This window comes from Mustela nigripes, chromosome 6 (assembly GCF_022355385.1).
Source record: "Mustela nigripes isolate SB6536 chromosome 6, MUSNIG.SB6536, whole genome shotgun sequence".
In the NCBI taxonomy this organism is placed as follows: Eukaryota; Metazoa; Chordata; class Mammalia; order Carnivora; family Mustelidae; genus Mustela; species Mustela nigripes.
In genome coordinates this window covers 71,950,653-71,962,908 of record NC_081562.1, presented here as the reverse complement: position 1 = coordinate 71,962,908, position 12,256 = coordinate 71,950,653, and the positions used below count along the sequence as shown (strand labels likewise).

The 12,256-nt window shown below is 38.2% G+C and overlaps 1 protein-coding gene across 7 annotated transcripts in view; it reads right to left on the bottom strand.

Moving 5' to 3' along the window:
• The window catches only part of ABCC9 (ATP binding cassette subfamily C member 9), a 154,515-nt gene that overhangs the window by 21,312 nt on the left and 120,947 nt on the right, over positions 1-12,256 (bottom strand). For all 7 annotated transcript variants that reach the window (XM_059402839.1, XM_059402837.1, XM_059402835.1 and 4 more), the window contains 2 exons: positions 11,512-11,604; positions 6,673-6,775 (listed from right to left, as the gene is read on the bottom strand). In XM_059402839.1, the coding sequence (XP_059258822.1) occupies positions 6,673-6,775; positions 11,512-11,604 (196 nt within the window). The remainder of the gene's footprint in view (positions 1-6,672; positions 6,776-11,511; positions 11,605-12,256) is intronic.

Below are 12,256 nucleotides of genomic sequence, written 5' to 3'. Positions count from 1 at the left end.
TCTATTTTGAATTTATTTTTGTGCACGATGTAACGAAAGTGGTCCAGTTTCATTTCTGGACATTTCACATCTGCATGTGGCTATCCAGTTTTCCCAACAACATTTGTTGAAGAGACAGTCTTTTTCCCATTGGATATTCTTTTCTGGTTTGTGGAAGGTTAGTTGACCAAAATGTTGTGGGGTGATTTCTGGGTTTTTCTATTCTGTTCCACTGATTGATATGTCTGTTTTTGTGCCGGTACCACATTGCCTTGATCACTACAGATTTGTAATATAATTTGTCCAGAATTGTGATGCATCCAACTTTTTCTTTTTCAAAATTGTGTACATTCCTTTTAAAGTATAACAATAAAATAATCACAGAGTTTCAAGAAATGGATAGTAGACAGTAGGCTTAAGGTAAACATTATGAAGGAAATGCAAAACATTATGCACTCGATCTATCTCTTTTCTTCTCTTTTTCTCTCTTTCTCTCACATCACACCTCTCCCCGTTAAATTGACTATGGAACCTTATATTTTATATTGGGGTCTGGATTCACTCATTATATAGAGCTAAATGGTTGATTCGGTTAGATGATTTAATTATTTTCTATTGACTTAAAAATGATAATTCTGGTAATAGATAAATAGCCTTAGCCTGGCAATACTGCCAGCAAGAGAAGTGAAAACAGACAAAGGGAGGGAAGAGAGGAGGCTGATGAGTAAGTTTGAGGTAATATATATTTTCTGGCTCTCTTTCATGGCTAATGTTTTTAAAACTACTTGAAAGATTCTCAGTATGATCATCAGACACTGTTATTTTTAAGAGTCCAGTATATAAAATATGTCAAAATTTATATATAAAGTATAATATCTTAATATTTATATAGATTTCTATTTGTAAGATATTTATTTTACATATATAAAGTATACATGTGTTTTTTATTTAACTTCAAGATAGTTAATATACAGTGCAGCACTGGTTTGAGGAGCAGATTGCAGTGATTCATCACCCACCTACAATCCTCAATGCTCATCCCAGCGAGTGCCCTCCTTAATGCCCATCACCTGTTTAGTCCATCCACCCACCAGTCACCTTCCCTCCAGCAACCCTCATTTTGTTCTCTATATGTAAGATTCTATTATAATTTGTTTCCCTCTCTGTTTTTATCTTATTTTCTTATTTTATTTTTTATTAAAGATAATGTATAGAGATAAATGTTTTTGACATCTCAGCAGTAAGGAATAGCTTTTGGAAGTACATTGATAGCACACTTTCCAGGGGATGAACCCGTTTTCAAAATCTACAGTCTACTAAATTCATATAGATACAAGAGCTTAAAAGCCAGTATGTCTGCAGCTTAGTAGCTATATAACAAAGTTATTTTATTTATTATAAAAAATATTCCTCATCCCTTTTTTTTAGAGAGTGCTATTCTTCTTGTCTTCTAGTTATACCAGCTAGATAGTTTCAGATCACTCCTGGACTATTGCCACTGCTCAAAAATCTTTTTTCTATGGAGTATTGAAAGGAAAAAAGTAACATTTGCAGGGGCAGGACTGTGGGACATGGATTGTGCTAGGTGCTCTCTGTAATGAAGAGTATGAGTTTTGGTGACAGAAAAATTATTTTTTCTAAAAAAAACTAAAACAAAACTTTTTTGTAATGAATTTGGAATGTTTTAGAGTAATTATTCAGAATTTCACTTTGATCTGCATAAGAAAGGAAGCTCCTTTGTGCACCACTTTTATCAAGAAGACTCATAGCAAAATCACTAAGTTCCATTAACTTCCCTTCAAACCGTTCAGGAGTACAGATGTGTGAAGTTGATTGATAGTAAGAGCTTGTGTTAGCTCTCTATTTTTCACTTCATTTACCATTTTTTAAAGATTTTATTTATTAATTTGTCACAGAGAGAGACAGAAGGAGAGAGAGACAGTGCACACAAGCAGAGGGAGAGGCAGGCAAGAGGAGAAGCAGACCCCCCACTGAGCTGAAGGAGCCACTTAACAAGTTTAATGAGTTACAAAGTGATTCTATACTTACACCTTCTTTCCTTTCTTTGCAATATGCCAACAACAAAATAATTTCAAGGCAATCAATTAAGAAAGGAGAAGTGGCTGATCTGAATAACTCACACAAAAGAGAGCAAATTCTTAGGGATCACTAGCAGTATTCATTTTACTGCTTAGCCCTTACCCATCCTAACTAATACATTCCATGAAAACACACCTGTGGTCAAAACGAAACAGAAGCTACTGCACATAAAAATAGCCAGTTCTCCAAGAGGGCCCCACTGCCGGACATTGTATCTGGATAGTGATAAACTATAACTTCCATCGAGTTTGTGAATGCAACACTCCTTCCAGGGATAAGCCTCTGATTTCCAAGTCAAAAGAGAGGCCTCTTTGTCCAGATTTCTAGTGATTCAATGACATGTATCTATCTATGGGATTATAGTGAAAATGGAAATTTTCTATAAAACAGACTTACAAATGGTTAACAGCAACATAATCTCTACGCAGCCCTCAGCAGTACCACTCTCTCGTACCACTGAGTACCTGGGAGCATAGAGTAGGGCCTCCCAACCACAAGATCAGAGCACACCTGTCTGTGCTGGAGTTAGGAATACACAGAAAAGTTCTGTGCTGTTTTGTAAAATCAACTCTCGTGCAAGCTCACCCTGAAGGCTATTTTCACTTAAGCCTGTTGATGTTAAAGTTTTTTTGTTTTGGGTGGTTTTTGTTTTTTCTTGGCTTCCTGATGTGAATTTTCTTTTATCCTTTCACCACACAGCAAGACAAAGCCTTGGAAAGACAGCCTTTAGATAGAGTTACACAATTTTCGCAAATGGAAACACCGATGCCAAAGAACTGGAACTGTTTAGTGCAGGGCTGAAGAGAAAACGCCGTGCTGAACAAAGGACGCAAGCAGCATTCAAAGGTTAGGCTGTAGAGACACCCTGCACATGACTGGGGCCCACTTCACTTGGCACCAGAGGAACTACACTCCCCTCTCTGCCAAAGCAAACCGGGTGGTCACAATCCCGCTCCTTTCCCACTAGCCAAATTATTCTTTTAGACTCTCGTCCTTTTTTGATGCGAGTGTATTGTGACCTTCATTTTATTCCTAATTCGGAACGAATATGAAGTGACTATGGTGGGCAGGGCTATGTAGTCCATAGGGAAAGCTGTTGACTCAGAGAAAGGGAATAACTTGTGATTGTCTTAGCTCTTGCTTAACTTGACCAGGAAAAGAAACGAGAGCCATATATTTAAAATAAATTAGAGAATAAACAAAAATGGGATGGGGCTCATGGATCTTCTGAAATCCCACAAGAGGTGTTTCTCTGGTTCCTCCTCCTTCCTTCTCTTGAGATTTTCCATCCAGGGAATTCAGTGGCATTGCTTCTGAAAGCTCGAACTGAGAGTGAAGAGGAAGGGAAGTGAAAAATAGCCACAGAAAGCAATGATAAGTTTTCTCCTCTTTCTCTTTATGAAGGTGATAAGTCCATGAATTAGAGTTGGTGAAATCCCCAGATCTGCATCAGAAAATCCTGTTGGTTTCTTCTGATTTATGCCTAATGCCCCAACCTTCCTTGTGCCGGTTAGTTGTGTTTCTGCTACGGGAACTCTAAGAATATTAGCTATGAGCAGATATTTTTGCTAAATGAGGAATATGGCAAAGAACAGAGAAAGGAGGGGGTGTGTTGTTGCTGTGGGTAAGTAAGATCAATGCAGATTCAGTGAACCAAATAGAAGTTTTCATTACTTATTTTTCTAATGACTTACAAGGCCGAATATGTCCAGCTGTGGGGGTCAGAGAACAGTTCACACCCTTGTCCCCAAGGTCCTGTATCTCAACATCCATGTTTCTGACACAAGATCCACTTATTTCAAAATGAAATCATGTCTCCAGTGATGGAGATGTGTCCACAAGAGCACAATAGTAATGAGGTCATTATATGTATACAACTGGAAGAAAAGTTACTTCCTAAAAGGAGTTACCTAATTAACTGATTCCATACTCCTACTATAGCATATGTTCTTGAATTACACATTTGTAGTTGAATAAAGATTCTGATATTAACATATTTTGAATAATATCCTGGTTCTAACGAAAACTCTCAAGGTACTGAGAAGAAGAGAGTGAATCTGACTAGTTTAGGTTGGATCACTGGGGTTGTCTAGAGGGGTGTGTGTGTGTGTGTGTGTGTGTGTGTGTGTGTGTGTGTGCATACCCACATAAACTTACTGACACACACAATTAGGCAAAAAAGACAAATCTAAACAAAAGACTTTGGACCCTGATTTCTGTCAGCAGAGATGTCTGGAATTTTACAATAAATCAGCAAGTTCTTTTCCAAAACTTACTTTTACCCACCAGAAACAGAAGCAAAAGGTCCCCCCTTTTTTTTTTTTTTTTTTGTATTGTTTTTAAGGGAGAGCTCTGGTAATGAGACCAGACAAGAATTCTTGGAAGGATCAAAATACACAGAAAACAAAGACAAGACACACAAACAAATGTATCTTCAAGGAACAGAATGGATGGCAGAGCCTGCCATTCCTGTTTCAACATCAGTATTTTCTTTAGGTCTCTACAGCTGAAAACTTGAATTCTTTTACATTTGGGTTGTCCTGCTGCCTTTTCACATGGGGTTTAAAGTAATGAGCCATGAGTCAAACTGAACTAAAGCCATTCTGAATCTGGCCACTCTTCCTCTCTAATTTCTCCTGACCTCCCCTTTCTTGGCAGTCTGAAAGCTCTAATATCTTGTCTTTTGGCTATGAGAGCAGAACATATGGTTTGCTTGAATATTCTTGTTAAACACTTGTCCATTAACCTGACAGTAGGAAGTGCTAAAGAACAGAAACAGGAGTCCAGTCAGACATTCACCTCAAGTCCAAAGCAAACACACTTGCCCCCTAAAACACCGGCTTGATCTCCAAGTTAAGAAAAATCAAACAACGAAGGTAACCATTGACATTTTCTATCATGATTTGGGGACATTCTTTCATCAAGTTCTTTCATGATTTATTCTGTTTTTCAGATATGATTGGGTTTTTTTTTTTTCTTCCTTAGAGAAAACAAATTTAAAAAACAAATAGAAGTTTAAAACAATGAATTAGGGTCTGGATAGGATCTGGGAATAATGTCTTAGTTCTGTTATAAATCAAGCAACACTTCATCTGCCTTTATGCTCTCTATAGGTAATTCAGGAGACATTTTGCCCAACCCCTACAGCTAGCTGGAAGGAATTTGTTATCAACAACCAATGCTTCTATCTAAAATTTGTAAAATATAATTGTGTTATGTCACTGAATAATTACTACATTGTAACTAATAAAGTGGAAGAGAGTCTCTGTAAACCAGTGGGAAATCATGACGACTAAAGCCCAAGACGGGGGCAGGGGCACGGTTCAAGAATCCATACCAACCTGTATCCATCCATCAACAACTCAGATTATACTTGGGCTCTTTCATTTCTAACTCATCAAATTCCTTTTACTATTTGCCTTCTTTGGTCTGTTGAGTTTTGAAAGCCTGAATATAGTAGACATAATAGCCTTGTAATAGTACAGATAAACTTCCTGTTCCTTTGGACAAATGGATAGATAATTATTTTCTTATTTTATTTTTATTTTTTTAAAGACTTTATTTACTTATTTGAGAAGGAGAGCACAAGGAGGGTGGAGGGGAGAGGCAAAGGGAGAGGGAGAAGCAGACTCTCCACTGAGCAGGGAGCCCAGCACCCTGGGATCATGACCTGAGCTGAAGGCAGTGGCTTAACGACTGAGTCACCCAGGTTCCCCGATAGAAAATTATTTTTTTTTTTAAAGATTACAGACAACTCATCATTACCATCAAAGTAGCATATTTATAGTACAGATTATGCAGACCAGTCTGCAAACACATTTCCTTCCTTTCTGGAACTTGTGTCCCATCCATCTCCTGGTTCATACTCCAGCTGTTTGGCTCATGAACCACTTACCACAGCAGGTGCTGTTTCCATTCACTTATTTATTTATTCATCCTTTCATTCAAAAGACATTTGTTGAGTGCACCTGCTAATCAGGAAACTAAGGGCTTTATATTATTATTTTTCATCCTAATATCCCCATGAAGTACATTTTCTTATTCCTATTTTACAGATGAGGAACAGACTCAAATTAATTAACTTGCTAGATCAAGTCTGTATGATGCCAAATCATGTGCCTGTCCTCCTCCTTCACAAGGGATAGAAGAAGGCGACAGATGATTAATTACAGTTTTTTTACATTTTGCGCTAATGTGATCCTCCACTGGCTTAAAACACAGAAAGTCGCCATCTCTTCCAGGCTTGCCCTGCTCAGTGAAGGATACAAGTACATCTGTTCACTTGTCAAATTTGTTCTTTTGAAAAAAAAAAATGAAGTTCTACAAACATTTGCCATTCCATTAACTTATGCGATCTAGAGACTAATGAACACAAAATGAATTTTTGCTTTTTGGGCTATTTGTCTTGCCATTAGCTAAAACATTATGACAAATTTCATCTGTAACATAAACAAACCTGAGCTATTTTAATGTTCGGAAAAAGTGAAGTTAGTGTGGCTCTCGGTGCAAGACTAATTTTTACAACTGTCTCTCTCTTTGCATCAGGCCCCTTTTTTGTTTGGATTCCATTTGGAAATCACGAAACGGACGTACCGTTCTGACCTCTAGCCATCTGTTGGCTGCTGAGAGGAATAAGTAGGCAATGTTGTTCGTGTCCGTCAGTTCCAGCATACGTTGCTTAAATCTGGTTTCATGCCTGTAGAAAACAAAAATATGATCACGCTAGCCACCAACAGGAGAAATAATAAGAAACAGTCACACTTACTACTACTCTGTTTACACAACATCGTGACAAACGGATGGGATGGAATGACTAGTAAATGGACTCCTACTTCAAAATAAAGGCCAGCTGCTACTGCTTTGCTGCACGCTTACTGGGGAGGGTGTGGTCCGTCCTTCTTCCTTTCTTAGACCCCTGCTATGAAAAGGAAGCTTTCTGATGACAAATTCCTATTAAGGATCACTTCATAAATTTCCTCATAATTTTGCGGCCACAAAAACAAGGCATGGCCTGTGTTGCAAGGGCCTTACAAAAACCAGAGTAAGTTGTACAGAAGCGCAATAAGCTCTACCTACTTTTTATTGCCTTTTTTTTTTTTTTTTAACTTTTCCAAATAACACAGTTAAAGGTGGATAGGAGGAGCTGAACGAGGACCAGAGAAGACAGGAAACTATGCATGTGTAACAGGCAAATAGATACTTTTAAATTTCTCCTTCTGCTGGGGTTTCTGGGAACCAAAGAAGGAAACTGAGTAGAAAGAAGTAGAGGATGGAGGTCCTTGGAGGTGGCAGATGTTCTTGTTAGATGAGATAGCTTATGCTCAAGGTTCTAAAATATTTGTAAGGATGGTCACTGCACGAAAGGAACTCTCAGCCTATGGTACTTATAGGATTTTATGACAAACACAGTTTAGATATTGATCCCTGGCCAAATTCAGCTCATTCTTAGAAATCAACATCATCAACATCATCATTATCAACATCAAATTCTGGGTAATCCGTGTTATAAATGAAACTTCTAATAAGAATCTTATCCATCTGAACATGTGAGCTACTTTTTCACAGAACTCATGCTACATGGTGATAAATCTTTCCAAATAACAAAAATAGTCTCTTTTCATTTTTCAGTTATTTTCCGTGAATAACAAAAACAATGGAAAGCTGGATAATATAATAAAAATAACTGATTTGAAGGTTGGAGGAAATGCCAAATCAAAATGTGGTCTATTCACTCTTCATGGCCATGACTGTTCATATATGGACCACTTGTCTGCACATTACATTTTTAAGGCATAGCCAAGTTTCATTTGACAGCTCAGAAATGATTCCTGTTTGATAAAAGACTGCCCCAAGTTTCCCCAAATCTTCAAATGAATTTGTAAAACTTTATATTAAACCATCACTATGTCACAAGTCCTGTGTGGGGCGTTCACTTGGCCCACAAAGTCGTCCATACAGGCCAATATAAAGCAGATACTTGATATCTGTCCAATCCATCTGATCATTCCAATATGCCAAACCAGATAAATCAGATAACTGAGTCAGACAACATATGATCTACAATAATCAAAGGATTTGGCAATCAGAGCCAAATAATTACCTCACTTTGAGTTATGAGTTTGCAGCCTTGACCTAAATGCCATGTACAGAAGGACCTACACGAAAGAGCAACTTACTGGAGTGGGCCTGAGAAGTCCCAGGAACATGCCTGTTTTGTACTGGGATGGCCCCTTAGAACTGAAGAGAGTGAATAAAGAAAAGGCAGAATGGCCCACAGGACTAGAGGATTTACTGCAATAGTGGATATGAATGGTAATGAGATATATCCTCCTAAGGAACAACATTTCTGTATTTGCAATGTTAGGGAGATTGCCAGCCATTCATTCCGAAACTTTGCAAGACATCGGGGGGGGAAAAAAAAATATATATATATATATATGAACAAGATGTAACCTCTGCCCTTGAGGAACACTGTCTTTAGGGAAGGAGGTAAACACGGTGGTAACAAGCAAGGACCATGCAACTCAGAGGCTGGTTATAACAGCCCTGTGCACGAAACGCTACTTGAGTATAAAAGAAGGGGGCAACTCGCACAGGGAAGGAGATAGAGGATGGGGAGAGAAGGAGGATTAAGCAAAGTTTCATGGAGGACCTGGAGGAAGATCCAAGTGAGGTTTTAAAGGATGAGATGAATGCTTCAGGTTAACAAGGGAAGACAAAGCTGTGGAAACAGTAGGAACAACATGAGCAAAGGCACAAAAATGAGAAAACTCATCATGTTCAGGGGCTCAAGAGAGGGTTTGCTCTCTACAGGATGGTGGTAATGGAGAGATTGGGGATGGGGCCCACTGGACCAAAGCCACTGGACCACCTTTCAGATGAACATCAAAGACTTTATTCTGACAAAGTGCTTTGTCTGGGATGCTTCTTACTCTTCATTTAGTTGTGGGATATTGTTTCAGATGCACTCTTAAAGAGTTTGTAAATGGAATTGGCAACGGTCTGAAGCAGCAGCGAGAGGGGAGGGGTGGAAATGCAGTGAACATTCTTTCTGTGTGTTTCTATTTGGCAAGAAACCTTCTGTTTTCCTAATGGAAACTTTGACACACTCAGTCTGTATCTTTTCATCCACATCCAGCTCATCTTCTGAACATTCTTAGACCTTTATTCTGTTGGACCAAAAAAAAAAAAAAAAAAAAAATAGGAAAGGTCACTGAAATCTCAGTCTAATTTAACTGTGAAACTTTCGTGGTAAACTACTTGAGGGAGTTCACTGCTGCGTGTGAGTACACCACGAACCCTGAATGCAGGGGAGGAGAGGCAGCCTAATCAGTAAATGCTAACTTTCCAAAAGAGCTGAAGACTCTGGGGACTCTGGGTAGCCTGAAAGAAAGGAAGAAATGGATGGAAAAGAAAATGTTTGATTCTTGACCAAAAGCACCAAATGTAAAGACTCTAGAATTTTATTCATAGCAGCAGGACTGTCCCCACATTTTAAAACTTCTTTTGGTTTAAAAATGCTGATATTTGCGGTACTTAATATTTACTTTAGAAATGAATGTTAAAAGATATAAATCTGGATGACTATGACGCAGATACTTCTCCATAAAAAGTTCGGTTGTCTTTTGTTTCTTCCAATCATAATTCAAGCCTTGAAGATTTAACACATAGTATTTTGTTCTTCTAACTACCTAGACTTTTCCTCATGTAAAATTAGGAATAGTCATGCTAAATTCTGTCCATGTGTCTAACAAAGAAGAAAAATGAAAAGCCTAAATCTTGACTCTTGGTCAAGTTCCTCTGTCATTCTAAACTGTTTTTTCCTTCAAGACAATTTACCTCATTCTAGTCATCATCACTCTTAGAAAATAACTTCACCTTGTCCGGAGAGAAAACAGAGCAAGGACTGTTATATGTTGAACCCGTCAACGTCCTGCAGTGTCATCGAGGAGCTTGCCTGAATCCTGGCACTTCTTGCCCCACACCTGCCATGTCACCCTAACTGTTTTCTTTGTGGTATTTATCTGGGATGGAAGTGGAAGGCCATGTCTTTGTAGACTTTAAATATCCATACCAAGAGTAGTACCAGCATATGTTCAATACTCAAATAGATTAACTTGAAAGGATTTATTTGGTGAAAAATGAAATCTTTAATATGATGGATGCAATGAGTACCACTGGTCATTACTGGCTTCCACCAGGACACAAATTTGGTCTTAATATTATAATTTGATGTCAATCAGTAGTTTTGTCATCTCCAATAAGAGCCACTCTGATGGGAAAACACACCACTGCAGAAAGTGTGAATTTTCATGATGAAGTCTATGTAGATTGATGCAGAAATTCTGTGATACATATTGTTGATGTTTATATCTCTCTATTCTACTTTTTGACTCAGGTTTTTATATCTAATAATATAAATATTTCTTAGGGTAGAAAAAGCTCTAATTGAAATCACTACATGTTTGCATTTAGGGTTCCAAGAAGACATTATACTTTAAGATGTCAATTTTCCAGATTAAATGAAATACTCAGTGCTGCCACCTTCTCTTCTGAGTTTACTTGAACAGGGAAAATAGGACCAGATCATTTTCTGAGTGTTAAGTAAACGCTTTTGATCAAAAGCTTGGGTTCTTACTGTTTACCAGTAATAATTGAAGAAAACTGGGACGCCTGGGTGGCTCAGTTGGTTAAGCAGCTGCCTTTGGCTCAGGTCATGATCCCAGAGTCCTGGGATCGAGTCCCACATTGGGCTCCTTGCTCGGCAGGGAGCCTGCTTCTCCCTCTCTTCTGCCTGCCATTCTGTCTGCTTGTGCTCGCTCTCTCTCCCTCTCTCTCTCTGACAAATAAAATCTTTAAAAAAAAAAAATTGAAGAAAACTGATTAAATCCTAAAATAACTTGATATAGTAGTATTTATTTTATTTTATTTTTAGTAGCATTTCTTTTATTATTAATATTCTTATTTTAATATATTCTTATTAATAATATTAATATTATTAATATTCTTATTTAATGTCCTTAATATTCTTATTCTTATCAACAACTTGTTGATTGGATGCTTCTTTTCTAATCACCATGATTAGTGCTTTCCATGTATTTGTCAATCAGCCCAATGGCCCTAAGAAGCAAAGTTGATTTCTCCATTTCACAGATAAGAAAACTGAGGCTAGGGAATTGACAAGACAGATCTACATTACACAGCTAGTATCTTTCCAATACGGTATTTCATTCTTTCTTTATGTTTGTCAAAATTTCAGAGAATTAGACTAACTCTGAACATTTATTGCCGTATTTTCCCTCTTCTAGTTTAGAACACTGCCATGCCCACACAGTAGGCATCCAAAAAATGGTAGCAATTATCAGTTATTTGCAGATAGGTTTGTTGATTATATGATTGCCTAATCAGCAAAATGAAAATATCTTTGCTCACCTAAATGCCCGAATGGTGGTGAGTCCTTCAGCTGTTTCTGAGAAGTGGCAAAGTAGAGGGAGCTGGGTAGAATCATCAAGTTCCTGGAGATCTCTAGAACAGAGAAAAGTGCAAAATTAACTTCAGATGCATTCAGGTTCAGAGGCTACTGTGTTCATCCTAAATTAGGGTTTTTCCTTGTTATTGCAACTAATTCCTCCCAGAACCCAGTTAACAAAAGCCTCAACAGTTTATAATCTAAAGAGGAAGAGAGAGATGAGTACAGAATGAATTTTGGTCCAGGCCACATATGTACTGCGTTGTAAAAACTACTTGCTTTGTGCAACAACTATAGCAAACTGCTATGGGGACACAGAGGAAAGGACGATTACCTCCTACCTCGGAGGTGGGTAATATTTTGGGGGGACATGTGGAATTTAGGCCAAATCTTAAGCTTTGAGGAGGGCGTCAATAAAACAAGAAGCGCATTCCAGCTATGGGAATAAGGGCAAACACAGCAGACTAAAGAACGCGGGCAGGTGCAGTCTGGGTGGTGCCCAGAATCCTTTGCGAGTGCTGCAGCAGGGAAAGGCTGTGTAAAGGAGAGAGGGGACTTGTGGTGGAGGGTCCTGGGTGACTTGGACAAAATCCCTGAAGTCTAGAAATGAAATGATCAGGCTGTGCTTCAGCAACATGACTTGGTCGGCTATAAAGGATGAAAGAGAGTAAGTGAGTTAGGGCACTCTACATCAGAGATTTTTTTTTT